The sequence below is a fragment of the Purpureocillium lilacinum genome, assembly GCF_023168085.1.
Source record: "Purpureocillium lilacinum CBS 284.36 DNA, scaffold_7, whole genome shotgun sequence".
Classification (NCBI taxonomy): Eukaryota; Fungi; Ascomycota; class Sordariomycetes; order Hypocreales; family Ophiocordycipitaceae; genus Purpureocillium; species Purpureocillium lilacinum.
This window is the reverse complement of record NW_027072117.1, coordinates 2020646-2048009: the sequence shown is the minus strand read 5'-3', so window position 1 is coordinate 2048009 and position 27364 is coordinate 2020646. Positions and strand designations below refer to the sequence as shown.

At 59.5% G+C, this 27364-nt stretch overlaps 11 protein-coding genes across 11 annotated transcripts; 8 read left to right on the top strand and 3 right to left on the bottom strand.

The window, feature by feature from the left end:
* Nucleotides 1-955: 955 nt before the first annotated feature.
* Nucleotides 956-1705, top strand: PLICBS_009513 (uncharacterized protein; the record flags this gene model as incomplete). Its single annotated transcript, XM_065601652.1, has 1 exon — nt 956-1705. The coding sequence occupies one exon, from the start codon at nt 956-958 to the stop codon at nt 1703-1705; it is 750 nt and encodes a 249-aa protein (XP_065457724.1).
* A 1312-nt stretch (nt 1706-3017) lies between these two features.
* On the top strand, nt 3018-5283 carry PLICBS_009512 (H(+)-transporting V1 sector ATPase subunit A; the record flags this gene model as incomplete). Its single annotated transcript, XM_018325122.2, has 7 exons — nt 3018-3026; nt 3155-3191; nt 3252-3273; nt 3353-3401; nt 3466-3550; nt 3610-5174; nt 5227-5283. 7 exons carry the CDS (start codon nt 3018-3020, stop codon nt 5281-5283), a joined length of 1824 nt encoding a protein of 607 aa, XP_018176516.2.
* Nucleotides 5284-5607: 324 nt separating this feature from the next.
* PLICBS_009511 (eIF2 kinase Gcn2p negative regulator) lies at nt 5608-6654 on the top strand (the record flags this gene model as incomplete). The annotated part of the gene is made up of 1 exon (XM_065601651.1): nt 5608-6654. The coding sequence occupies one exon, from the start codon at nt 5608-5610 to the stop codon at nt 6652-6654; it is 1047 nt and encodes a 348-aa protein (XP_065457723.1).
* A 362-nt stretch (nt 6655-7016) lies between these two features.
* Nucleotides 7017-8321, bottom strand: PLICBS_009510 (uncharacterized protein; the record flags this gene model as incomplete). The annotated part of the gene is made up of 2 exons (XM_065601650.1): nt 7017-8168; nt 8298-8321. 2 exons carry the CDS (start codon nt 8319-8321, stop codon nt 7017-7019), a joined length of 1176 nt encoding a protein of 391 aa, XP_065457722.1.
* Nucleotides 8322-11273: 2952 nt separating this feature from the next.
* On the top strand, nt 11274-14648 carry PLICBS_009509 (uncharacterized protein; the record flags this gene model as incomplete). Its single annotated transcript, XM_018325119.2, has 1 exon — nt 11274-14648. One exon carries the CDS (start codon nt 11274-11276, stop codon nt 14646-14648), a length of 3375 nt encoding a protein of 1124 aa, XP_018176513.2.
* A 640-nt stretch (nt 14649-15288) lies between these two features.
* PLICBS_009508 (uncharacterized protein) lies at nt 15289-17060 on the top strand (the record flags this gene model as incomplete). Its single annotated transcript, XM_065601649.1, has 2 exons — nt 15289-15703; nt 16726-17060. The coding sequence occupies 2 exons, from the start codon at nt 15289-15291 to the stop codon at nt 17058-17060; spliced, it is 750 nt and encodes a 249-aa protein (XP_065457721.1).
* A 464-nt stretch (nt 17061-17524) lies between these two features.
* On the top strand, nt 17525-19084 carry PLICBS_009507 (uncharacterized protein; the record flags this gene model as incomplete). The annotated part of the gene is made up of 1 exon (XM_065601648.1): nt 17525-19084. One exon carries the CDS (start codon nt 17525-17527, stop codon nt 19082-19084), a length of 1560 nt encoding a protein of 519 aa, XP_065457720.1.
* Nucleotides 19085-19332: 248 nt separating this feature from the next.
* Nucleotides 19333-20248, top strand: PLICBS_009506 (uncharacterized protein; the record flags this gene model as incomplete). The annotated part of the gene is made up of 2 exons (XM_018325118.2): nt 19333-19339; nt 19461-20248. 2 exons carry the CDS (start codon nt 19333-19335, stop codon nt 20246-20248), a joined length of 795 nt encoding a protein of 264 aa, XP_018176512.2.
* Nucleotides 20249-20389: 141 nt separating this feature from the next.
* PLICBS_009505 (uncharacterized protein) lies at nt 20390-22285 on the bottom strand (the record flags this gene model as incomplete). Its single annotated transcript, XM_018325117.2, has 1 exon — nt 20390-22285. The coding sequence occupies one exon, from the start codon at nt 22283-22285 to the stop codon at nt 20390-20392; it is 1896 nt and encodes a 631-aa protein (XP_018176511.1).
* A 705-nt stretch (nt 22286-22990) lies between these two features.
* On the top strand, nt 22991-23880 carry PLICBS_009504 (uncharacterized protein; the record flags this gene model as incomplete). Its single annotated transcript, XM_018325116.2, has 2 exons — nt 22991-23037; nt 23178-23880. 2 exons carry the CDS (start codon nt 22991-22993, stop codon nt 23878-23880), a joined length of 750 nt encoding a protein of 249 aa, XP_018176510.1.
* A 369-nt stretch (nt 23881-24249) lies between these two features.
* On the bottom strand, nt 24250-25889 carry PLICBS_009503 (uncharacterized protein; the record flags this gene model as incomplete). Its single annotated transcript, XM_018325115.2, has 2 exons — nt 24250-25029; nt 25083-25889. 2 exons carry the CDS (start codon nt 25887-25889, stop codon nt 24250-24252), a joined length of 1587 nt encoding a protein of 528 aa, XP_018176509.2.
* Nucleotides 25890-27364: the final 1475 nt, after the last annotated feature.

Genomic DNA, 27364 nt, shown 5'->3' with positions numbered 1-27364 from the left:
ACAAATTTGACGCAAATACCAAGGAATGCTTTGTGGTTTGGAGCTGACCAGACATCGGCGGAGAGATGGAGCTTCGAGGGCGAGGATTGGAGCTTTCTCCGCAGGATATCCTTGTGCACACAGTAGGAATTGGAGACCAGCTTTTGAATGGAGCCGTGTGAGAGGCTTACAAGATCCTCCGCAGTGTAGTTGACCGCACAAATAAGCGCGTGTAGTTCTGGCCAAGAGCTACAATTGTAGGAGAGATTGCGGACTGTGACGAGCTGCATCAGGGCTTCGAGCGCTGCCTTGCGATTGACTGCAGCTCGAAGAGTCTCCTCTTGTCTCGCTGATTGCTTCGCAGCATTTACTTCGCCTGCCTTGGCGAAAGCATCCTGTATGAGGTTGTCGCGCTGTTTCTTGATCGGATGATCGGGGGCAAGGAGCTCAATTCCGTGGACCTTGAGCAAGTGGCGGCGAAACGTAGTCGAGACGGTCGTGGAATAGGTGGGATCCCGGCAATGCATACAGTAATAGATCTTCTCGTTCTTCCGGGGGCAGCGCGCTGGCTCTGCGTCCTGTGGCTCGCGGGCGTGCGCCCAAGTGTTGGCTGTTGCCTTCCGTTTTCGAGTCTTACGGACGCTGGCGTCAGAGGGGTTCAGTGGAACAGAAGTTGGAGATGAGCGAGGCTCAATAGTGGACGATGGCGACCCCACATGGCTAGTAAAGCCACCCGAAAGGCGGGAGGACTGCTGGGACATGCCGCGCCGACCGCATCACGATGTGTCGTGTTCATGCTGTTCTCGAACTGGAAACATGATGGAAGCTCCCGGTAATTTCAATACCCCTGAACTGGTTCGGTAGGGTTAACATTTTTCCGGTCTTATTCCATACGTATGGAATACGAACAGCCCGTATGGAATATGGAGTATGGAGTATGGAATATTCCATACTCCATCACTTATTCCATCCGCGTATGGATAGAAAGCCTGCCAATGGCGAACCGGACACGTTCTGGGATCCGTCCCATTACCTCGATCAGATCTTCAATCGCTACTCGGCGACCATCGCGGCCATGTTCTTCGGACACACCCAGCTCGATCAGTTTGAAATTTCGTACCTCGACTACGCGGCGCGCAACGCGTCCAACGCGTTCCTGACGTCGTACATCGCGCCCTCGCTGGCACCCACTACGGGCATGCCCTCGTTCCGTGTCTACTCGGTCGATCCGGAGACGTTTGGCGTGCTCGACGTGACAACATACGTCGCCGACATGACCAACCCGGCGTACCAGCAGACGGGACCGGTGTGGGAAAAGTACTACTCGGCCAAGGAGGCCTACGGCCCGGCCGTGGACCCGCCGCTCACGGACCCCTTGGCAGAGCTGACGCCGGCCTTCTGGCACAACCTGACCGAGGCCTTCGACCAGGACCAGAAGCTGTTTGACGAGTACGTTGCGCGCAAGAGCCGCGGGTGGAACGTGACCTCGTGCGACGGCGACTGCAAGAAGGCGGAGCTGTGCCAGCTCCGCGCAGGCCGCTCGGAGGACAATTGCTACGACCCCCTGACCGACAAGACACCCTACAAGCACGTGGACCAGTACGACGTCTCCTTCTCGGTGACGGCGCACACGCTGCGCGCGTTGGCGAACAGCGAGGGTGGGCTGGACAAGCTGAAGGAGGTGGTTGAGGAGGCGAAGAAGAATGTCACGGCTGCGGCAAAGTGAGAAGGGCATCCACGATAGGTCGGGGGTCTTCAAAGGGTCTTGCTTGGTGTGAAGAGGTGATAGTGGTTGACCTGGGGATGGGGAGACAAGCCCGCCGGCTTCCAAAAGGTGAGATGACTGATCAAAGTAGCGTCTCCATTCAACCTGCACTGGAGAAGAATAGAGCTGATGGCCATTTCATATCATGTCTTAATCTCCGTGTCCGCGTAGCATCTTGAGTCGCTTTCGCAGCAGCCGCGACGACATCGAGCCGTGTAGTTGTAAACTTGTACGGTCGGCCGGACTACATCCTCATGCCTAGGGTAGCCAGCTTGAGCTGTGGGTCCTGGGCTACTGATGGCCGGGGAATTTTGCCGAACTACCCCCGACAGCCCCCAAACAGCTGCATGTCCTTGGAAGTCAGGCAGACACCTGTCTGCTATCCAATGGGAGCGTGCCGCTGCGTCGCCAGGGGAGGGTCTGTTGTTGCTCCGGCGGCGGTGACCGCTGACAGCTTGGGGAGCTGCGCTGCCCTGCACTGGGCAGCACGCCACTGTGGGCAAGCTGCCCGCCCGGAGCTGGTGCTGCCGCCCAGGGCGCGTCACAGGCCAAGGCGCCCAGCCGCAGTGCTAAGCAGGGAGGGCCGGAGGAGCTCCAGTTCCCGATGGTAGCACCACTGAGACACTGTTGACTTCGCGCACGCGTGGCCTCACCAATTCAACCCAAGACATCCCATCTTCAAGCGCACCTTTGCAAAAAGAAGAGATTCCAGCAGGCCTTTGCCGGCCCTCCTTGCATGCAGCCCGGACTCCGGCCCCGTCTCCAGACACGCCCTTCCTTGCTGGACCTCATCCGCCACAGGAGGAGCGACTCGGTGTCGTCGACCGTCTCCGCGCCCGTGCTCTCCCGCTCCCACTCGCTCGCCGGCGCTGCCTCCGCCGGCGCTTCCTCCGCCGCCGCCACCACCCCTACAGGCTCGGTGCCTCCCCCTCCCCGCCCGCGCCTGGGCTCCCACAGCGTCTCGCTGGGTGCGCTTCCCAGCGCTACATCATCGCCTCCACACTCGCCGCCAGCTGCCCCTGCTGACCCCAACCCGTGGAGCCCACCGTCGCTGCTGCTGCTTCCACCACCACCGCCTCCCGTCGCAGCTATCGAGCTGCCTCTGCCAATCTCTCCACTCTCAACTTCGTCTCCCTCAACTCCTCCGCTGTCGCCCCAGCAGCCTCCGTCGCCGAGCCTGCCCTCCTCCTCACCCTCCTCCTCCGCCGCCGCCGCCGACAGCTCTTCGTCGTCCTGTGCCGACACAGCGCCCGACCCTGCGCCGCCTTCCAAGATGCCGCCTGTACGTTCTGTGCCCCGACCTCAATGCCGGCCGCCCACCCTTCCCCGCGCCGTCGATGCGCCGGCTGGCTGCGGCCAACGGCCACGCCGTGCCCCGCAGCATCGTGGACTGACGTGCATCCGGTGCAGAAAGCGAACAAGGCCGATGGCGAGGCCCTCCATGGCGGTAAGTGGCCCTGACCGAATTGAATGCCCCCTCCGGGCGACGAGGCTGACGCATGTGCAGGCAAAATCTACTCGATTTCCGGGTTAGTCGACGATTCCTCAATTTCCAACGAGTCGAACCGAGCTCGACATTTGACGCATGCGATGCTAACCCATCACCAGCCCCGTCGTCATCGCCGAGGAGATGATCGGTGTTGCCATGTACGAGCTGGTATGTGTCCTTTGGAGCGCGAATAAGGCGTCGCATCGAGGCTAAGCTGTGTGACGCAATTCAGGTCAAAGTAGGACATGACAACCTCGTCGGCGAAGTCATTCGAATCAACGGCGACCAGGCCTCCATCCAGGTCTATGAGGAAACAGGTACTGAACCCAGGCTCGGCCCTTGTTGGGGCCAAGGCAGCTGACCAAAGCTTCAACAGCCGGCCTCATGGTCGGTGACCCCGTCACCCGCACCGGCAAGCCCCTCTCCGTCGAACTTGGCCCCGGCCTCCTCAACGGCATCTTGGACGGAATCCAGCGGCCGCTCGCCGACATTGCCAACGTCGCCAAGTCCATCTACATCCCCCGTGGCATCTCCGTCCCCGCCCTCGACCGCAACAAGAAGTGGGAGTTCACGCCTACCATGAAGGTCGGCGACCACATCAGCGGCGGCGACGTCTGGGGCACCGTCTTCGAGAACTCGTTCATCTCAACGCACAGAATCCTGTTCCCGCCCCGCGCCCGAGGTACCATCACCAAGATTGCCTCAAAGGGCGAGTACACTGTCGCCGAAAACATCCTCGAGGTCGAATTCGACGGCAAGAAGACCGAGTATCCCATGATGCAGTCATGGCCCGTCCGAGTCCCCCGACCCTCCACCGAGAAGCTTGCCGCCGAGGAGCCTTTCGTCGTCGGCCAGCGCGTCCTGGACGCCCTCTTCCCCGGTGTCCAGGGCGGTACCATTGCCATCCCCGGTGCTTTTGGCTGCGGCAAGACTGTCATCAGTCAGTCCGTCTCCAAGTTCTCCAACAGCGACGTCATCGTCTACGTGGGCTGCGGCGAGCGCGGCAACGAAATGGCCGAAGTGTTGAAGGACTTCCCTGAGCTGACCATTGACGTGGACGGCCGCAAGGAGCCCATCATGAAGCGCACGACCCTCATCGCCAACACGTCCAACATGCCCGTGGCCGCCCGAGAAGCGTCCATCTACACTGGTATCACGGTCGCCGAGTATTTCCGTGACCAGGGCCTTGACGTGGCCATGATGGCTGACTCGACGTCGCGATGGGCCGAGGCGCTTCGAGAACTGTCGGGTCGTTTGGGAGAAATGCCTGCTGACCAGGGTTTCCCTGCTTACCTGAGTGCCAAGCTTGCCTCCTTCTACGAGCGCGCCGGCCGTGTGCAGACGCTGGGCTCTCCCGAGCGCAAGGGTAGTGTCAGTATCGTCGGTGCCGTCAGCCCCCCTGGTGGTGACTTTTCGGATCCCGTCACATCCTCTACCCTCAGTATCGTGCAGGTTTTCTGGGGTCTTGACAAGAAGCTGGCTCAGCGCAAGCACTTCCCCTCCATCAATACGAGCGTGTCCTACTCCAAGTATACGAGCGTGCTCGACAAGTACTACGAGAAGGAATTCCCCGAGTTCCCGAGGCTGCGTGACCGAATCAAGCAGCTGCTGTCTGACTCGGAGGAGCTGGACCAAGTCGTGCAGCTGGTCGGCAAGAGCGCACTGTCCGACCCGGACAAGATCACGCTCGACCTGGCGGTCCTGCTCAAGGAGGACTTCCTGCAGCAGAATGGTTACTCGGACTACGACCAGTTCTGCCCCATGTGGAAGACGGAGTGGATGATGAAGCTCATGGTCGGGTACCACGACGAGGCACAAAAGGCCATTGCGCAGGGCCAGAGCTGGGCCAAGGTCCGCGAGGCCACGAGCGACCTCCAGGCGAAGCTGCGGCAGCTGAAGTTTGAGGTCCCTGGGGACGGCGAAGATGTCATCACTAAGAAGGTTGGTGGGCCCGTCAGTCACGTCAGATGCCCAGCCGCTAACACGGAGACAGTACGAGGCCATCCAGCAGGAGATGACGGACAAGTTTGCGTCGGTGATGGACGAGTAGAGGATGAGAGGTGTGCAGCCCTGCATTGTAAGCACATGTGGTCCTATAGAGAAGGGGGGGTCCTTGTCAGTACGGAGGGGCGGATCAGAGTACAAAAGTACCGTCGCCGCCCCCTCGCCTTGTATCCATTCTATCCAGCCATTGTCAATATCGCGTAGCCTGCCGTCTGTGACGTTGTCGAGTCGAGGCTGAACTTGTCCATGATGGTCGCCGGGTCGCTGTGGGGCCACCAGCTTAGTGGGCGCAGCTCAGTTTAAACCTCACCACCTCTCCCATCATTCGTGTCCCACTTACAGGTCCAACTCACCACCAACCTCTGCAGCCATGTCCGAGGAGCTGCTCGATGAGGTCGAGGCCCTCAACTCCATCTACGGCGAGGGCACGCTGACCCGCGACGCCGACGCCCCAGCCCCCGCTGCCGCCGGCGACTCGGGTCGGGGCCCCGAGGGAGGCACGGACGGGGAGGAATCCGTGTACGTGCTGCGACTGCCCGGCGGGGCGTCGAGCCTGCGGCTGGGCTTCGCGCGTGCGTACCCGGCGACGGCGCCGCCCTCGGTGCTCGGCACGGAACACTCGTCGGGCGGGGTGCGGGGCGCGGGGGCGCGCGACCTGGCGCTGTTCCGGGACGTGCTGGGGCGGGTGTACGAGCCGGGCGTGGTGTGCCTCTTCGATGCGGTGGAGGAGTTTGCGCGGATGAGGGCGGAGGAGGATGAGCAGGGGAAGGGGATGGGGGGCGGCGATGCGGATGTTGCGCAGGATGATGCGGAGGAGGACGAAGAGGGCAACGGGCCCCGGAGGAAGCATCGTGATGATGACGATGACGATGATGATGATGAGGCAAGACTGCTCGCGGCCATGGAGCCCCCTCCGTGGGTGCGCTCCGAGCCCATCACGGAGAACAAGTCCACCTTCGTGGCGCACGTCGCGCGCGTCACGTCCCCCCGCCAGGCACGCCTCTACCTCTCGCACCTCCTCGCGTCCGACAAGCGCATCCGCAGCGCGACGCACAACATCAGCGCGTGGCGCATCCGAGGCGACAGCAACACCACCACGGCCACGACCACCTCCACCCCCACCTCCACCGCCAATGCGAGCAACACCAGCAGCAGCAAGGACAAAGGGGGGGCGGCAGTGGCGTACCAGGACTGCGACGACGACGGCGAGACGGCGGCGGGCTCGCGCCTGCTGCACCTGATGCAGGTGATGGAGCTGTGGGACGCCATGGTGGTGGTGACGCGGTGGTACGGCGGCGTGAAGCTGGGCCCGAGGCGGTTCGCCGTCATAAACGCCGCGGCGAGGGATGGGTTCGTGAGGGCGGGGATGGTGGCGGAGGGGGGGAAGGACAAGGACGGTAGGAAGAAGGGCAGGTGAGGCGAGGCCGAGGAGAAGAGTGTGAAGAGCCTGCGTGCCTATGTACGGCGGCATCGGACGGTGCCTAAGGATGAACGGCATCATGTTAGTGGACATGGGCGTTCAAGCGGAGGGCAGCAGCAGCCAGACGGCGTTGGACAACGAGGTAAAAGGCCAATTGCCTATGCAAGTTATTATATACAGAATCATATCCCGATAGAGCATCTCCTCCGGGTATCTCGTCCAACGACTACAGCTTGACAGGCTCCTGTTTTGCGCCTGATGCGACCGACACTCTGTCACACGATGCGGGTTGCCCAACAAACACAAACGCCGAAACATCGCCAACTTTTGTCCCCCCCTCCTTCGGTCCCAGCATCCCGTCACTCGTCCTCCGTCCTCAGAAGCGGCCCCAATATTGCTAGCGCCCGTGTCGACTGCTCCTCGGTGAGAATTACCGCCCCCGCGCGCGCCGTGGACAGATACGACAGCTCAAACGTCTCGGTCAGGTGCATGTCCTCGACGAGCCGGCCCGCGACGCCGCACACTATACCAGTCACCTCTGATGGCAGGTTGACGAGGTCCAGGAAGATGGGCACAAAGTTGCTCTCCGTGTCGCCCACGATCGAGTCGCCGAAGATAGGCAGCAGCTTCCTGTCCAGCAGGAGCGAAGGGGGGTCGTCCTGAGCCAGCGTGAGGGACATGAACCGGGGCCGCGACACGAGCGCCGAGATGATGCAGGTGTATAGCTTGGTGTCCACGTTTTCGATCCAGCTGTTGCGCCGTCCGGGGGTGTGCGTCTGACGTCCTACGGACAGCCGGTGCCCGTAGACATCGGCGAGTTGTGAGATCTCGCGGCCCGAGCACTGGACCAACTGCAGACCGTCGTCCACGTATGGCGTGACGTTGCGCTTCTGCATCAGGTCAAACGTTCGTGTCTGCAGCTCCTTGCCGTCAGACGGCGGGGGCGTGCCGGGCGGGGAACCAGCTGAGCTTGCCGAGTTCTTGCGGCCGTATGCGTACGAGTTGACAAAGTTGGACTGGTTCTCGGAAAGCTCGAAGCCCCTCTCAGACAGCGCCTTGATGACGTTATGCCGCGCTTTTGAAGGAACAAGGATGAAATCGGAGTAGTAGGTTGTTATGAAGAAGATGGGGATACCGGCCAAGGCGAGCGGAGAGCTCAGCTCCATGACTCTGCCGGCGGCCTCGAGCCCGGCGCTGATGACTGAGAGGACCATGTACGTGTCCTTGAACACAGCGACCGTCTTGGCTTGCTCACTTGGCAGGGCGTCGATGACGGGTTGAAAGACCTTGTTGGCCCATGTTGAGTGGCAAACAATCGAGCACTCGATTGGAGTGACGCTGATGTTGAGGAATCCATGCTGGTTCTCGGTTGTAAGTCCCTCAAGGGCGCACTCGGGGGTTTCTCGGAGTGCGTCGAGGCTCTGAGTTTGTGGCAGAAGCACCCGAAGAATCGGCTGCAGGAGAGCCGAGTATAGGTCTAGAGGGACATGGATGAGGGTATATGTCCCATCCTGGTGTCGTCATCGATCACCGTCAGCATTTCACTGGTGCAAGAACGCTGTGGTGTTTCGCCGTGGCCAACAACAACGGTGGGGCCATCGGCCTGGCGTGGGGCATCAAGGAGCGCAGATACGACTCACCAGGAAGGATATCTGGGCATTCATGATGGCCCCAATTCCGGAATGTGCAGGATTTGCGCCATGCAGGCGCGTCCCTCACAGAAGCTCAACGGCTTGCGGACAACACTCTCAGGTTGAGGCTCGAGAAGGTTGAGTCAGATCTTCGTTTCCCCTACCGTCGGCGGTAGGCGCGGGAGAGCCAACGAGGGCCGGCAGCCTCAAACAGTCAGGGGACGGGAGATCTCCCGCGCCAGGCCGGGGTCCTGGTGCGAGCAAGAGCAGAGCAACGTAATATGTCCGGCACAACGTATGTATATGAGGCGGGAATATCGTTGCTGAGTTTCGTTCACGACGGTCGCCGAGGAGGAGAAAAAAAGCGAGGAGCAGAAGAGAGTTTGTCGCGCGGAGCTGAAGAGTCAAGCGAGTCCGTGGTCGGCGGCTTTTGGGGTGGGATGGGTGGAGGGCCGCTGATAAAGGTGATAAGATTCGCTAAGGGAGTTTAGCCCAACGCTGAGAAGAGTTTGGGTGGCCGCTCGCTGCAGGTGCGGCCCTGTTCCGTTCCTGATTAAGGTAGGTAGGTATTTGCGACTAATAGACCGGTCGAGCTGGGTGTTTGTGATCATGATAACGCAGCCGCAGAAGCAATCTGGGCGCCATGGGGCCGTGGTGCCGATGCATCCATCGGTCGGCTTTTGAGGGGCGAACAGAGACGGGACGGGGCTTCGCGGTAGACTCTGCCAACCCAATTGCCGGGCCAAGGCAGAGATTTCTCAACAGCAGCAACAACAAATCACCCAGCCGTAGCACAGCGTCTTCGCGGACTGCGGATGCTCGACGCAGGCGACGTGGCGCCAGTGCGCCTCGTGCAAGCGCGTGCTGAGGCGCCCTCGCGCGAAGCAGACGTAGCGATGCCATCACCAATCACGGGTACAGCGCGGCGGGAAAGAGCCGTTTCCGGGGAAGCGCTCGGATGCCGCGCCAGGCGAGACTTGTCGAGGCAAGGCGCCATGGTGGCTGGCTGGCTACGTAGTTGGCACGACAGCTGCGAGCTGCGAGGAGGGTAACGTATGTACCTCCTTATTAGCTCGCCCTCCCTCGCTCGGGTGTGTGAGGACACAAGGGTTCCTTGGGTTCGCTGACTCTTTGCGGCGTGCCGAAGCGGACGGATGGACCCTTTTTTCTCGGGAGCGGGGTCGGAGGCGCCGCACCGGCTGCATCTGCCCATGCAGGACCGGCGGGAGCAGCAGCGCCAGCAGCACAGGCGGGCAGGTGACAGGGTCCGTGGCTGGCGGGCGCCAGTCGTGGCTTGCTTGTTGTTGGTGGTGGTGGTGGTGGTGTTTCGGGTGCCGCCGTGGTCGCGGGCGACTGTCACGCAGGGCGCGAACTGGAAGAGAGAGAGAGAGGATGGCGTCACGACAATCACGACACCAGCCAAGATGCTCCTGCACATACAGAGCATCACCTACCTACCTAACCTACAGTACGGCACCGTTCTCGGACTGGAACAGGTACGTACCTACCTTAATCCTCTGCAGGGTCTGCCGTGAGTGCCTGAGGTTGTCGTCCGTCATTGATTGGACTGGCCGCCTTGGGCAGTCGCGCAGTGAGTGTATCGTGCCTGCCAAGTACGTCACGGCGTGGATTTCATGGGGCGCCCCGTGGTAGCTTCGCAGCGACACCGATAGTGACACATCCATGATGCATCCACCCATCGTGCATCTGCGACCGGACTCGACCGCCCGCGCAACGCCATCCAACAGACTGGCGACGCCCAACAACGCGGCATCACATACACCTTCGTACTTGCAGTAGGCGCCTTGCGTACGTCGGAACATGCCCTCAACTGCGAACCCCCGTCCAGGTGACCCGACCTGACTCCCCCGTCAAATGTCACTCACTACACGGACAGACAGACCGGCAGAGCGAGCGCCAGTCTTGCGGCCGCTCGTCGCAGCGCCATGCCAAACCAACATGCAGCGCCAGAAGGCCTCACACGCAGCCTCCGTCGGACCCGTGCATTGGCTTTGCCCTCGCTGGCCAGCCTTGGCGTCCACCGAGAGCCGGGCCACATGCGTTGCACGCCGAGCTTCGTCAATGCGGCGGACCTGTGCCATTCATTGCACGCTCCATTTCGTCCGCCCGAGGAGAAACGCACGCCGGGCCATCTGCCGCCGCCGAGAGACGTGTATGCAGGAACCGGAGACAAGGCATAGGATATGCCATGGGCTGTCATATCCATGCCTGGACGATATCCTCCCGACCAGCGTCTCCGCCACGCTTTCCGCAGTCACCTAGCATGGCAAGGCCGCAGTCCGCATCCCAGTCCCCACGAGATGCGGCAAACCCTCAGAAACCTATAGCCCTCGTCTCCACGCGCGTCCTTGCCGAGCTGGGTAGGATCAAGATCCCCGCGCGTGCTACCGAAACGCATGATAGACTTTGATGACTTGAAAGCACGTTAGATGACAACCATCATGCTGTAGACATGTTGGCTCAATACCAAGACTGCCATTATTGGCTTGGTCCTCAATGCTATACCTTTTCCCAAGCATTCCAAGAGCCTTATCGCACGGCAGCCCACGAGACTCACGCACAATACCTCAGGTGAACTGGCAACTTAGAGTTGGCGAATCCTCCGCATTCAGCAGTCTGGCATCGTTTTGCATGAATCGTACCCGCCCGGCCGCCCAGACTGACCGAGTTTCACGCATCCGTTGCGGCTGCGTCCCCGTCAGTGACGGTGAACCATGGACGCCAGGCGACTGTCAGACACGATGATCTGGAATGTTCCGGCTTGTGAGATGAAAAGACCGCAGACTCGCGGAGTGAAGCATATATATATAAGTGTATGTATCAAGACAGAGAATCTCCATCTCAAGGGCAGCAACGACCACTGCACCACAGGTCGGTCGCAGCTTTGCCGGGCCATCCCCTTTTTTCGCAGAGTAAATCTTTCAGGTCACTCGTTCTAGTTCACGCTGTTTCATTTGCTTTACCATGGTCTCTGCAACCCTTCTCGGCCTTCTGGCCGCCTCTGCAGCGGTCCTTGCCCATCCGGGGGACAGGCCGCTCTGTTCCGACAACCAGGCGCCGGATGCCAGCGGCCACCTTCCACCATGCGTCCAGGTCGCGGAAACCGTCGCCGCGAACGCGGGACTCGACCGTCGTCCGCGGAGCCTGCTGGTGGAGCAGGCAAATGGCCTCCCCGTCGAAATGGTGCCTCGCGATGACCTCGCCGAGCGCCAGGCTAGGCGCCCCCCGGCCACGTTGGAGTCTCGTGGCGAGGATCTCGTCGGACGTCAAGCACGGCGCCCTCCGGCCAAGCTGGAATCGCGTCAGGCCCGGCGACCTCCCGCCAAGATGGAGTCTCGACAAGCCCGACGGCCACCGGCCAAGATGGAATCTCGACAGGCTCGCAGGCCCCCGGCCACGGTGGAATCTCGACAAGCCCGCCGACCTCCTGCAACAGTGGAATCTCGGCAGGCACGGAGGCCCCCCGCCAACTTAGGGCCCCGCGACGATCTCGTTGAGCGTCAGGCCCGCCGACCTCCTGCCACGGTGGAATCTCGACAAGCCCGACGGCCGCCTGCTCAGATGCACACGCGCGATCTTGTTGATCGTCAGGCCCGCCGACCTCCTGCCACGGTGGAATCTCGACAGGCACGGAGGCCCCCTGCCGAGCTCTCGCCTCGCGCCGGAGAGGGGGAGAAGTCCACCGCGCTGGTAGGAGGCGGGGGCGAGCCTGAGGCGATGTCCAAAGATGAGAAAGCAGACGCAGTGGAACGGGCCAAACTGATCGAGCAGATGGACAAGGATCTGGAAGCCCTCTCGGGTGTACAAAAGGGCGTGCTCGAAGTAGCGAGCAGCAGCGGGAAGTCTTTCTGGGATCCAGCAGACTTCACCAAGACAACACACTTCGCCAAACAGTATGGCGATATGAAGGCTGCGCTGAACTCGACCGGTCTCGCCATGATGGCGGCTCAAGCTTCTCACAAGATCCTGCCAATTGTGAACCCAGCGAGGGTTGTTTACGTGCGAATGAACTCGTCACACGATGTGTTTTCCAGGAAATTTCCCGGACACTCTGACCTCGTCCAGGTCAAGGACAAACTGCAGCAGGCTGACGACATATTCAAGACCATCAACGACACTGCATGGAGAGCCAGCAAAAACGCCGAGAAGACTGAGGCCGAGGCCGTGAACGCGACGTTGAAGGTCTTCCCAGGCCCTTTGATTTTTCCCAAACTCGAAGCGCCCATTGATCTCAACTGGGAGTTCAACGAAACGAACAACAGGGCGCATTGGCTAGCCAGGGCTGAGGCCTGGATTCGTATCAACGCGCAGGTGTACGCGCACATTGTCTCCGTGGCAGCCACGGTCTCGTGCGAAGCAGCGAAGAAGGGAAATGTGTCGGCTACCGAGGAGGCCCTGCTGCTTGCGAGCCAGTCAAAGACCCGGGTAGAAAATCTTGTCGTCGAGGCGACGAATCCTCGTGGCGAATTGAAAAGCATAGTTGAGGAACTTGAAGTTGCCCAGCCTCTGCGTACATACACGAGCGGTATGCTTGAGTCGGACAAGAAGACCAACCTCACGGAAACAGTCATCAAGGAGCTCGAGAAGGCAAAACAGTGTCATGCTGAGGTAACTTCTCGTCCGTCGGCCGCCCTCCCGTCCGATACTACGGCAGTTTCAGTCGAGGCAGAAGTTACGCCAGCGGCGACGACAACTATCCCTCTTGAGGCCGCTGGAGGTCTTGCCAAGGCAGATGTTACCATGACGGCCACTCCTCACCCACCCGAGGACTCTCATGACGACAAGATGTCTGCTTCCGCTGCAATGAGTGACAACGCAAAGGGAGCTGCCAGTTCTACATCGGCCAAGGCTATTTTAGCGGCGGCACCCACACCCGCGATGTCCCAAAGCGCGGACAAGCCCGGTGAGCCGCCGGCTGCTGCAACTGATGGGAAGCTTGGAACAGAGGCTGTGAACGGAAAGCCACATGTCCCGGCTGCCAATGCTCCTGTGGAGGAGAAGAAGGTCGTCCCCAGTGCTACGGCAAGTGCGCCGGCCAACAGCACGGTAAAGACGAACGGGAGCGAGGACGACGATTGTCCTGCTGAGACGCCCGATTCGATGGCGTACCTTGGATCTGTGGCTGTCAAGCATACGGTGACAAGCGGCGGCGTCGTCTCAAAGGCCGATGAAGAGGAAGAAGACTGTGACCCGCTTGATACTGGGTCGGCTACTGCTGCCAATCAGCCTGGCCGCTCCGACATTGCTGACGAAGACGAATGCCCAGAGGAGGACGAGACGAAAACGACTCCCGATGCTCCTGCTACACGGCCACAGGGCGTCAGTGGCTCCAACTCAGGCGTTAACGTCAGCGTGACAAATTTCGTTAACGTCACAGCCAACATGATCGTCATCATTTGCGAGTCGATGGCTCCTGGATCGCGTTGCACCCGTCAACCCAACCGTGACTCGACGTCTCAAGACGGCAGTCATCCCAATGCCAGCACGGGAGGCAAGCAACCCTCGGATTCTCAGGCCGCCAGCCCCAGCATAGTTGATGTCGACAAGCAATCTGGTGTGGTAGTACTGTGCAGTTCGGTGACTGTAGAGTCTCGGTGCATCTGCCAGCAAGGTCGTGGCGAGTCGATACCGTCTGGTGAAGCTACCCAGACCAATGTCGTGCTCAACTGCTCCTCTGGCCCGGACTCACCCTGCACAGTGGAGAAAACGTACGAAGGTCCCAGCTCCGACCTCGGCAAGGTCCACAATGGTGTCGCCCCTCTGGCTCCTCTTCCCTCCTCCGACGAGCATGGCCCCATTGCTGGTCCCGGAACCGATGATCAAGAAGCTGGCAAGACGCCCGCAGGAGGATCCAGTTCCCAGACGGCCAGCAAGAAAGTGGCAGGCGATTCTGGTATCCCGAATGATGCAGACCGTCCGGGTTCTTTGCCCGGTGTTGAAGACGATCATTCTGGCGATGCCGGCCCAGCAACCGACGTTCCAGCTACCAGGCCTGCAGGTTCCACTTCCATTGAGAAAGATGTAGGCAAGGGGAACAGGGTTGAGGCCGACAAGATGCTCCAGCCAGGCACCGCGCCGGCTCTCGGGGTTGCTTCAGCACCGCTGGATGCTGAGGATGACTACTCTCCCCTCGGCGAGACGGCAGGTCAAGGCCCTCGAACGAGCCTTTCCCCTCCAGACTCAGCTCGGAAGACTGCAGCAAGCTCCCCTCTCCACACCGATGGCCCTGAGCCACAAGCTCTTTCTGAGCCACCCATTGTCGTGGTTAACGGTGCCTCGCGTGTTGGGCCATTCCTAGCCACGGTTGTAGCCGCTATAGTGGCTCTTTCGCTATCCTGATGGACGGCATTTTGCATTGACGCACCGTCTTCTTCTACATGTAATGTCTTATATACAATGTTTTATAGTAATTCTGCCACGCTGGAGGTAAGAGTGGGGGGAGGGGGCTCTGGTTGCCGGTTACAAGATAGCAAAGACAAATTGATGGCCCCCGAGGACCAAATCTACTCCTTGCTTGCCTGAAGTCCCGTCACCTGACACGTCTCGGGCCTTGTTGGGCTGCTTGAGATCCTCGAGTCGCACGAAAGGTGCCTCGTGATCACCAACGAGAGATGTTCATCTCATGTCGTACAGCACCAGGGTGTAGCGACTTTCGCTCCAGTCAGCGACGCCCGTCGATGTTGTGGCCACCCACCTGTTCTCCTGGAGCCTCCACGTGGCTTGGAACGGAGTGCCTTGCAGGAACCATTGACAGGCGCGGCGTTTGCTCGAGGCATTGCACTGCTGGCATAGCGAGCCGAGGGTGGCCCAACCACGTTGGCCCAACAGTTGGCAGCCCGTCGGTGAGTCACTTCTGGACATGGATCATGGCCCCCTCATTGTCTGTTATAATAGAGCGCCGTTGCGCATTCGAAAGTCCACAGCTATCGGGCGTGGGCATTGTAAATCTCCACTGGCATTGCAGCGACTTTCCTTCAAGATGGCAGACTCTTACGGAAACCTCATCCTCCAGCTGCGAAGCTCAACTCCGGCCGAACAGGTGGCTCACCTGAGAGCCGCGGCCGGCGAGCCGGGCGTCGACAAAGTGTCCTTGACAAACTATCTTCTCCAGGCCGTCAGTCGCGAGGCCCTTTCCTCGGCGACGATTCCTATCTGGATCAACGTCGCGAAGGACTCGGGATCCACTGTTGCCGCTCTGCGGCAGTCTTTCAGTGAGGTCGGACGAAAGACGGGATGTAAGTACTTTGCTCAGCACCTCCAGAGCGATGACACCATCGAAGAGGCGTGGGCAGCCGTGGGTGGTGCAGAGGGCCTCTCCAGATTCATTGGCACCCTGAGTGTCAAGAACGTGAGGCGCCTCTGCCGGAGTCTCGCCAAGAACCCAAAGGCAATCGGTGCGTAGAATAGGCGTCGCCAACTCACGTCAGAGCTGTTCGTCGCGCTCTGCCCCCAGTTCTCGGATCCGTTGTCGTCCAGCGATCAAGGCCAGGCACGGGATGAGCGGCCACTGCAGCACTTATATGAGTTGCTTCTGCTGGTGTGTGACGCAGAGACAGTTATGCGCTGGGGCCAGGCGCAACAAAACCCAGTGCACAAGAGTTATCCTTCTCAGAAACGCCTGAAGCTGCATCTTGGAATCGCAAATTCGGAAGCCTTTGGACAGCACGCTCTTGACGACTTTTTTGCCAAAGCAGGTGCTCCAGAGTGGTATGAACTAAGGGAACTAGATCGGTTCTGCAAGCGCGATCTGCAATTCGCTCTCCGCGTTCTGGAAAAGACAGCAGGTGCAGAGTTGCGGACACTGGAATCGAGTGTGACCATGGCCAGCCTCACCAATCTCGCAAGACGACTCATGATACAACGTGCCAGTCGAGGAAAGTCACCCGGGTTTTGGGCCTTGGCGATGCGGTGTCTTGAAAGATGCGAAGCCCTTAGGAGTAAGATCGGAGTCGACGGCGCTGCAAGGCGGAGTTCTCCGTCAAAGCGCAGTGGCGGAATACAGAGTCGTGGGATCCTGTATTATGCCGTCAGAGAATGGGCCCGATCTCGCTGCACGGCAGAGACGGAGGCTACGTTGGTGACTCTCATCGGCATGATGCCAGAGTCCGCCACCAGAGGCCTTGCCCTAGAAAAGCTTCTTCGACCAGCCCCATTCACAATCAGATATACTTTGCTGCGGCTCTTCTTCCGACATGCCAAAGGATTCGAGGTGGACATCGGGCCAGCCGACTGCAAGGACGCGATTGCTCGGGGTCTGACTCTCTTCGCCCAGGACTTGCTTTCTCTTCCGCCCATCGAGTCTCTTGCGCTTCTTGAACGATTACTAGCATCAGACCACGACGCCTCATTCCTGCACTTGCATCCGGCGAGGCGCTCGTCCTACAATTATGAGTCAGTTCTCTTGTGAACCTGGCAGTCGGTCCCCAGAAGAACATCGCCGACCCCGACATCTTACGAGCTCTCCTGCTGCGGTCCTCTGATCCAGCCAAGATCATTCTGCCGGAAGATCCAGTGGCGATGATGAGCAGGCTCAAAACCGACGAGCTCTCAGTACGGAAGAAGAACGCCATGAAAGGCCGGTCTTCCGACGAACGCGCATTCTGGACACGATCTGCTCTACACCTGGCCGTTGCGATCGGAGACCTGGACCTGTACGCAGAAACGCTGCTGTGGACCAGGCGATTCCAGAAGGGCTATGTCACACAAAACGAGATGCTTTCTCGTCAGACGGTCTATACGCAAGGGTGTTGACCTCTTGTGCCTCCTCCCGACCAGATTCCGACGCTTCACGCATGACCAGAGGCCAACCGAGTCTGCTGTCGAGAAGGCAAACATGATTCTTTTCCTTTTCATTGAAAACCACATGCTGGCCACAAAAGAGCCAAACTACAGCTCGTCCGACTGGACAAACGTCATTAGCTTAGTGCGCGAGGTTGCATGACAAAGACTCTGTCGCTGTGATCGTTTCCAGCAGCACTTCGGCCTGTCAGACTCTGAGGTCTTCGCCCTGCTGCTCGAGCCGACGATATCCCTTTTGGTAGCTCTCGAATATAGGCTGCTCCATCCCAAACACGAGGAACGGCTACAACTCCGGGTTTCTGCGGCGTGGCCACTCGTCAGAGTCTGTGATTTGCAATCCGAGTCAAAATACAATGATCTTCCTGGACAGAATGGCACGGGCACGAGACGAGCTCGGGGAACAGTATCGCAAAACCATGACTCCGTCTGTCCACGACCTCAAAGCGCCGTGGCCGCGCGGCCATCCGTTTCAGTCGCTAGTTCCGTTCAAGGTCAAGGGACCTTGCAACATCCCATACGTGGAGTCTCGAGTCAGAAACCTGGTATTTGCGGATCCGCACGTGTTTCTGACACCTTGGAGCAATGACAAGGACGAGAAGGAAGCCATTGGGCCTTATATCTACAACTGGAAGACAGCCCTGGAGTTCTATGTTGAAGCAGGGCCAGTGGCCGATCGCCGGAACCGGATCCGATTAGCTTGGGATCATGCTACCGGCCCTCTCAGTGAAAGTCGGATGTCGCTCACCGAAGCGTATAGGTTCTGGTCCCCGACCTTTGCTCTACTGGATGTAAAAACGAAGGATCTGCCCACTTGGTATCGCCAATGTCCACAAAGAGACTTATCTTGTCCAAGGATGCCGCGGCCCGACGACCCATCTGATCCCATTGAGTGGAACCCGGAATCGGTCTTCGCGTCCCACCCCGAGCGAATAGAGGAGCGCGAGTTAAGCCTGACGTATCTTGACATCATGCTGGACGACATGGAGGATAAAGCACCATGCGGCGAGGAGTTCAGAAGAAAATCTTCCATACCCGCCGTCGAGTACTCCTTGGATCTGTGGCAATTCCAGAAATGGAAACGGCGACTCCTGCCCGCAGATACAATCGACGTGGTGCTCGGCGCAGCCCTTCTTTGTGTAAACAGCTGCCTTGGTGGGCGGTCCTCGCTGTTGATTGCGCCATTTCCGAGTTCCATGGAGGCAAGATTCCCCGCGCTTTATCTGGAAGAAGAGTTTCTGGAAAGAGCGTCGAAGACAAGCCACTGGGCTTACGCAGCACTTCACAAGTTTAAAAGAGACATCCCCATCACACTTCTCAAACGGCTGGCTTCGTCGATGTTCCAAGAGGGCAAGGTCAACATCGATGCGCAGGCCAGACACCACCGCCGTGACTTTGTCATACTGAAGCTTCTTTCCGAAAGCGACGATCCCTCCGTCGTCTGTTCTTTCATTCAGGATACTCTCAAGACGCCGGAGGGTAGCTCATGGCACCGCCTGCTGCTCAGTGCCGGCCTGCTACGGTCTCTGCCTCCGTGTACAGTCCAGGATGTCCTCCTGGAGTTCGCAACAACCCTGTTTGGCACGGATGAGCCAGACCCGGGAGTACAGACCGCGTCGAACCCCGAAGCCCGCCGTCCACACGTCAAGGTCACCACCGTCAAGATGCTGGCGCAACTCTTGCAAGACGCGCCTTACGCTAGCCCAGGTTTTTCTGTAGAGCTTCTTGGCAGAATCCTCCGTGGGTCAAAGCACATTGATGTTCACGCTGCGGCCTTGGCCAGCTTGGTCGACATCGGACTAGCCACCGAATGCGACAACGTCGGGGACAGTGTCATTGAGAAACTCAGACAATATGCTGTCCCGAGAGCGTCTTCTGTTCATGAATTCCGTGCATTACGTGAAGAGCAGTGGCAAGAGGCGGAGCGGAGCGGTGCCGTTCCCGAGATCTGGGACTCCATGGAAGTTCCCCTGTCGTGAGCCTGCTCACCAAAGCCGCAAAGGCCTTCAAAACACAACACGATTCGGGTGGCAACGGTTTTATGGACGTTTTCATGGAAGCTATGCAGGCTTCTGGTAATGTACATCTCCGTTGGATGGAAGTGTTCATGGCTAAGCACGGATACGCGCTCGGAGAGGACGAGCGTCTTCCCGCTGTCCCTTTCCGTGTCAAGGCTCTGAACGACGCCATGCCAAAATTCCAGGCCTCTCCTGAAGCGTTTGACACGATGAAGCGTCATGCGCTCCTCAACACCAAACCAGGACCTGGCTTTCAGCATCACGGCCTCAATCAAACAGGACCCAAAATTGTCATTCACTACTGCTGGAAAGCATTGGCTTGCCCTGTGGGATAAAGGGGTCGGCGCGTTTTTCGACTTTGGCGGCTCCTGGGCCATCAGACAACTGGCCCGGCTGACTTCGGGCTTCGAGCCCGACGAGGTCGATATGGGCGTGGGCGATGTTGCCGCACTGGAATCTTTCATGTGGGAAATGGTTGACGTGTTCCTGTCAGAAGGTCAGGCTGCAGCACTAACGAGAATGATTCAAATTTACATCAACAACACACGATGGTCGAAGGACATGAGCGCAGCGGAGAGTGTGCTTCAGCGCATCGTCGACAAGGTCGATAGCATGCGAACAGAGGATTGGCAAGGGGATTACGATCGCAAGCCCAGACTCCTACCCAGCACATTCGACATCAAGCTAGAGACCCTGCGGATGTTGTATTCCTTGAAAGACGACAGAGACAGCGTACCGATGGATGAGGAGGACAGGTCGCGACTCGCGACGAAGACCGTGGCCCTGATCCGCGACATGGCCGCAAACGAAATGCCGTACCACATTGTATTTGAGAAGCTCAAGGCAAGTTTGGCACGGGAAGCCAGGTCCTGCATTCAGGTTGCAGTGCTCATCGGCTCCGTGGACGACCTAGAGCGGCCTGTGATCTCCGACTACCTCCGGGTTGACCTCGCGGCGGCAATGCTTGAGCAGAAGACGTATTTCCACGGCAAGGTGGACAACTGGGACGGTCATGTTGTTGAGGTGGTGAAGAAGATGCTCGATTCGTGGGAAAGAAGTCCCATTGAGTACATTCGCAACGCGGCGAGGCCGTTTGGAACAGAGGAGGCTGGCAGGCTTGCATGACAACAAAGATTGCTAAGAAGGTATTTGAGGCTCTCGGGCATGTGCTGGATGCGTTTCAATTCATCGGGGAGGTAAAATTTTGTGACATATTCTATATGCTTGAGACAGTCATCAACCGTCAAGTTCTGGTGCAGACGTGCTCTATGCCGCCTCCTTCTTGATGCCAACCACCACAAGGTTCCTTGGGCTCTCCTTGTAGTCAAACACGGCCTCCACCCATGCATCCTCGACGACGTCTGTCTGCTCCTTGAGGTACGTCCACCGATCAGCCACGATCAATGCCTCGACCACCGTGGCGCTGAACGCCATGAGGCTCCATATCACGCACAGCTCCTTCCGACGCGGCAGGTACGCCGCCTCATAGGCATCAATCTCCTCGTCGGTGATGTTGGCCATCTTCTCGCGCATCACGTCCGCGTACTGCTTGTGGTCACTGCTCGTGGTGAGCTTCTCGATCGCGCCGCGCACGTAGCTCCGCAGGGAGCCGTAGCACGACTTGCGCAGGGAGCCGATAGTGACGGGATTGGTGCTGCAGTTGAACGGCCCGCAGCGCACTTCGGCCGTCCCATCTCCCAAGACGGCGTCGTCGTCGCGGTTGGACTGGTCGTGGTAGATGCGGCTCACGACACCGCGATCGAGGAAAATCTTCTGCAGCACGGCGCGGAAAAAGTGTCGGGTGAAGAAGGCCTCGCTGTCCTCGTGGGACCAGTTCTGAGGGGCCTGGCACGCCATCATGCGGGCGGTGATGTTGAGTCGCACTCCGGCATCGCCGTCCTTGCCGTCTGCTCGCTCGCCGGCGCCGGCGCTTGTCGTTGCGAATCTCTCGCTCATGGGGAAGCCCTGCGGGTCGCGACGGTCTGACTCGCTGAAGACGCGGCCGTTGACCGCCTGGAGTGAAGGGCGCAGGTAGGTGTGCTTGTATGTCGGCGGCCCGAGACGCTCCGTCATGAGGTTGTAGCAGCAGCCGACGATGGCGACGGCGCGTATCGACGGGTTGAGGACCAGGGAGCGTATGCCAAAGTGCGAGAGGTTTCCGCACGAGTGGATGGATATGGCCATAAGTTTTAGCTTCCTCTGTCGCTCGCTCTCACTATCCCGAACTTCTAGGTCGCTCTCAGAAGAAGGATTCGAGTCAATCTTTGCGATGACCTCGGCAAGGTCGCCGCTGTCGAGCCGACCAGACACATACTGAACTTGACCCTTGCCCTCATCGACCGAGTATGTCCACCCGAGCTGGTCCATGGGCCGAAAGTCAAACGCTTCGGACCCAGCGACTTGTTTCACGGCGGCGGCAAGAGCCTCGGGGTCGTCCTCCTTGTCGGCGCCGCGAACCTCGAGGATCTGATTCCAGAGCTTCTTGTTTCGCATCACCTTTTGCTTGATCGCGAGGCCGGATAGGCGATCGAGGACCCGTGCGCCGGCAACGTTGTTCTCGCGACCCTCCACGGCGACAACACGCCTGTTGTACGGCTCGCTGGCAAGAGCGCGACCGAGGTAGTTTTGGCCGCTGCCAAAGTCGACAAAGTGCGTGATGCCAGCGTCTGCCGTGCTCCCACTCGTGGGCGACGAGGTAGATTGGATGTCGTCTGAGAGACGAGTGAGGTACGAGGCAAAGCTGGAGACCTCATGGATCTTCTTGGGCTTCATCCCCACAGACACAGACCGCGGAAGGACGGGCAGCTTTTCCGCAGGCGTGTGAAACTGCCGGTCCATAGAAAGATCGCGGATGGACCTTATGTACCGCAGCAAGCTCTCTGGCGGCTCACTGCCGTCCTCAAAGTCCAGCTTGTCGAGATCATCCCTCATAAACAGGTCCAGGAGCCGCATCATGTCCTGCGCCAGCAAGAAGTCGTGCCATTCTCGCGGCAGGGCGGCGTAGAAGAGCCCCGGCTCGGAGGTGAAGAAGTCGAGGATGTGGACGCCGCCGCACAGGATCTGGAAGATGTCCGTCGTGCGGACGAAGCGCAGCAGCGCCTGGACGTACTCCTCCGGCGAGGAGAAGTCGCCGACGAAGGGCAGGGGGCGTGCTGGCGGCATGATGCCGCTGCGGGCGCGTGAACGCCTTGGCTACCCTGGACTGAGATGAGTTTTTCTCTGATTCAACGGAGGGGTTTGCGTGAGCAGCAGCGGCCGTCACTTACTCGTGGACACAAATCTATTTGGTCACGCTCTGTGAGTTGACGATGCTGCGGCGTGGACCCAGGGTGTGCTGGTAATGATGGTGAATTACAAGGCTGTGGGTTGCGGATGACAGGTTCATTGAGGTTAAAATTTCGTCGCGACAGCGTCTTTGTTGGTGGTTTGGGGCCAGTCCAACCACTCCCTCCTCTACAACATCACGCTGGACAGCCGTCCAAGTCCCCACGCGCATAATACGACGTGAGAGCTTTTCACAAGTAGAATCCCCCCTTCTACTTCTACCCACAGTTTCACGAATATCGGAGGGATTGAGAACTGCAACACGACTCCCGCAACGTGGTCGGAGGTGGTTGCTGGCAGTGACATCCAGTGCTAGCTGTAAGTTGATTGGCCTGGGCGGCGGCCGGCTCAGCGCCTCGCCAGCAGCAACGTCATCCGCCAGCGCGGCCCCAGGGCGGGCGGCCACCTAAACGGACAAAACGACAACCCAACTCCAGCATCACCAGCCGACCACCACAGTCACCCTCGCATGCGGCCCTCTCGCGCATCGCAGGCCGGCCTCCCAGACAAGCCGATGCGCATCCCAGCAGCCGCACCGCCAAGATGATGTCCTCCACCAACGAGGAGGACCCCTTCCTCCAGGTCCAGCAGTACGTCGTCGCCGTCCTCGTCCTCCCCCCATCCCGCGGCCCCCTCGTCGTGTGTCGCATCACCACGCTGCTGCCTCCCCTCGCCTCTTCCCATCCGCGCACCACCGCAAGTGAGTAAACGAGTCTAACCCCCCGAGCAGAGATGTCCTCGCGCAGCTCTCGTCGACGCGCCCCCTCTTCGCCTCGTACCTCCGCATCCGCTCGCTCTCCACCTCCCCCTCCTCGCCCGAGCTCGCCTCCGCCCGCGACGACCTCGAGTCCGCCCTCGGCTCCCTCGCCGAGGACCTCGCCGACCTCGTCGCCTCCGTGCAGGCCATCGAGCGCGACCCCGCCCAGTTCGGCATCTCCGCCGACGAGGTCGGCCGCCGCAGGCACCTCGTCCAGGAGGTCGGCGGCGAGATCGAGGATATGCGCGAGGAGCTCAACAAGAAGCTCGCCACGGGCGGCGCGCGACGCGACGATGACCACAACGGCAACCTGCCCGACCCCAACTCGTTTGCCATCGCCGACGGCGACGACGGCGAGGCTGACGGGTACGCCGAGTTCGAGCAGCAGCAGCAGGTCGAGATGATGCGCGAGCAGGACCAGCACCTCGACGGCGTGTTCCAGACCGTCGGAAACCTGCGCCGCCAGGCTGACGACATGGGCCGCGAGCTCGAGGAGCAGGGCGAGATGCTGGACCTCGTTGACGAGGCTGCCGATCGCGTGGGCGGCAGGCTGCAGACGGGCATGAAGAAGCTGCAGTACGTGATGCGCAAGAACGAGGACAAGTGGAGCAGCTGCTGCATCGCCGTCCTCATCTTCGTGCTGATTCTGCTGCTGGTCCTGCTCTTGATTCTCTAGGCAGACGACACGGCCGGACTCCTCATGGGAAGCCCTGTCCTCTGCGTTTTCATTGTTGTCTCGTCGTCGAGTTACGGAAGCGGGCTAGTACATGTTTCACTCGGGTGCCTGGAGTTATGGGAGGGATACCGCCACGTCAGTATGGCTTCGTTGCACGAGGCAGCGCCATCTTTCTTGTATACATAGAAAGCAGAAGAGACCTAGATAATGCCTCAAGACACGCATGCTCTATCGAGCTCCCAGCAACGCCGCGGCTATGCAGTCCCGTCGGTGCCTGCAAGAAAAGGCCCAACTCGCACCAAACACCAATGACCTCTCCACCCCTACTCTCCATGTCTGAGCAAATCCAATCCCCGCTCGTATGTAAGTCTAAGCCAGGACCAGTCCACCTTCGGTCTTCAGCACCTCCGCCAGCGCGAGCAATGACCCGGCTGCAGAGGCGTTCTGAGGCGCCTTCTTGGGGAATTCGACGAGGGCGAGCCGCAGCGCGGTCACCGCGGCATTGCCATAAAAGTTGAGAAATCGTTGCTCGTGACCGTCTATCATGGACCGCAGGACAACGTACTGCGTGTTGGACGTCTCGTTGGGCGGCGAGTTGATAATGCCGGCCATGGCCTTCCAGTAGTGTGTGGGCGGATACGGGTTAACCTTGGAAGCCTTGCTGAAATCGCGGAGAGAAATTGACGCAAAACCGGCACCAAGGCCGGCCATCCTGTCATTGTGGCTCTGTTCCGTGATCCAGGACGGCCCATCCTTGCGCCAACCGATGGCGAGACGGCCGCGTTCCGTCCTGTCGCTGCCCCTGAAGCCAAACAATACTGGGCAGACAATCCGGAATTTGGCGATAAGAATGTCGATCAGAGACTTCCCCCGCCATTGAAAGTCCTTGTGTGAGAAGACTTGCGCCGTGAATACGCCGATGGGGTCCGCAGCCTTCGGATTCGGGCCGCACTCATTGATGAATTGACTAATGACGCCCTTTGCACAGATGTTGATGAGGTAAATGAAGAGGGCCGGAAGGGTTTCTTCGTTGTAGGTGGCGCCTTCGACGGGCTCACGGGGTTCCAAAACGAAGCGGCCGACCTGGATGGGAGGGCTAGGCACCTGTCCCCCGAGCGACTCGCGGAGAATGCCCATGATTTTGCTCGTCTATGAAAGTGTCAGCAAATGGTCAGGACGAACGGGTTGCCTGGCAGACGGACCGGTTGAGCGTTTGCGCCCTTGCCACCAGTCAATTGGCCAATAGCAACGCGAATCTCTCTCCGAAAGGTGCCCATCTTTCCCTTCAACGGCGATCCAGGGACCTTGGACTGGGCCGTGAGGTCCTTTCTTAGCTTCTTTAACTCCTGATGGATTTGTACATATCGATCTGCTCCGAGCTGTGCCGCAGGTCGTGCTTGCTTCTGTGGCTGGGGAGTAGCTTGCTGTCCAGGCGTGGGCTTGGATTGGATCGCCGGTGTTGTGCCAACGGGCTTTGGTGGTGCGACGGCAGCTGCTGGCGGCGTCCCGAAAGGACTAGCAGCAGCAGGCTTGGCTTGATCTCCAAAGACTCCATTCAGTTGAGGCGCGGCGGGTTGCGGCGTAGCCTTCGCTTGGGTTGGGGCCGCTTCGGCAGGCTTCTTCGGCTCCAGAGATGCTGGCGTCGCCGACTGTGGTTTCTCGACCTGCTTGGGTGGCTCGGGTGCGGGCGGGGGAGGGGCTGGTTTCGGTATCGTCTTGGCCCTGAGCTCTTGCAGCCTCTTCTCTTCCGCGGCAATCTCGGCCTCTGCTTTTAACCGCTCCTGCTCCCGCCTCTCCTGGTCGAGGATGCGCTGATGCTCCTCCTTGAGCTCGTGTAACTCGTAGACACGCAGTGCTGCCTCGCGGATCCGCTCGTGCTCCGCCTGCGCAGCCGCCAGGGCATCGCGATGGCTCAACTCGGTGTTGCGCTCGTCGAAGAGAAAGCTGGATCGGTAGCCTCGGTCGGGACTGGAGAATTGGCTCCTCCGCAGAGGCGATGAACGCGTCATGATGGGATGCGAAGACGGGCCAGTGGGCGGCAGCTATCGCGCCAACATTTGGTGCAATTGTCGTATCGGGCACCGAAGCCTAGTAGAAACCGTCCAGATAGAAGTGCGGCGCCGTGTTGGGCGGTGCTATCGGCTCCTGTGCCTCGCCGCCGGGGTCTGGTGGTGGTGTTGAGCTGGGACCGGGAGTTGCTGGATATGCTTTTTCGCGACACGGGAGTTGCGCGGTACGCAGGTACTTTGGCTGCGGTGCCTGTGGTTGGGCGCGGGAAGGGAGTTTGGCGTCTTCGGTGCCGCTAAAATAAAGTCCCGGATGTCCAATCGACTTTGTACCTCGACGCCCCGTCTGTGCTGCCAGACGCCTGCATGCAAGCACCTCATCCAACCCGTCAACTGCTGGCTCTTTGGCTTCCTTTGAGCATTCAATTACGCTTTCGTTGATGGCATATTGAAGCATGGAGCAGCTGCATGTTGCTCGATGGCACCGGCGTTGTTTTCTGGAGCCCTCCAGTACGAGGGTCTCCAAGGTGCCGGAAACGAACAATGCTCACTGGTGATACAAGACGTCTGGTGCAGACTGGTAGTGCCTCTGTGTACGTGTAGACAATTGTACACCTTCGGCATCTGGTCTGCATTGCGCATGGTCTGCACATCCGTCCTTCATCTCATGGCCCTCGACAGCGAACCAGCCCCCCCCTTGTCACGCGGCCGAGAACGTCGTCGTCTAACCAGTAGCGATGGCGACACCCGTTCACGCACAGGGAGAGAGATGAGACTCAGAGTTGAAGGAGTCGTCAGAGCGAAGCGAAATAATGAAGTCGACCAACGGCGTCATGCAGCCAGAAGAAAGCATTCGTCCGGCTCGGGCACAGATCACTCGAACAGGGGCAGGAAATTGACAAGAGCGTTTTCGTGCTTTGTGGCATGACCGTCCCTCACCGGGCCCCAGATCACTCTCATGGCCCACGGCGGGATGGTAGTCGGTCGTGGACCGCTGGCGTCAGCCTCGTGTTCACTTGGCCTCATGCCTTGACGACGCGGACGCGAAACAGCGTGTGACGAAAACTTTATCACTGAAGCAGCCGCGACATGCGTGATGTAGAGTACCTCAGTAGAATTCAGGGGAGGGGAACTTTTCGCCAACCGTCTTGAGGTACCTGAATGCACCACCGCCACCAGAGAGGGTAACAATAGAAGAACCGGAAGCTTGATGCAACGCATTTCCTTGCCCCCCGAGCGTGAGTGTGGACAAGCACCAGAAGGGCAGGTCACCTCCCGCCACAGCATGCCAACCCATGCCCATGTAGTCGGTAGCGTAGTAATTGTTCGGGTTTGGCGGTGCCGTCGCGGCGGGCGGAAGGGCCCTTGCTCGGCGTGGATCGATCCGGGGTACTTGAGCTCCACCACGGCGAGCGATGCGCCTTCTGTCGCATGCTGGTTCGATGAGGTGTCTGCGATAATGCACAACAAGGCAGCAT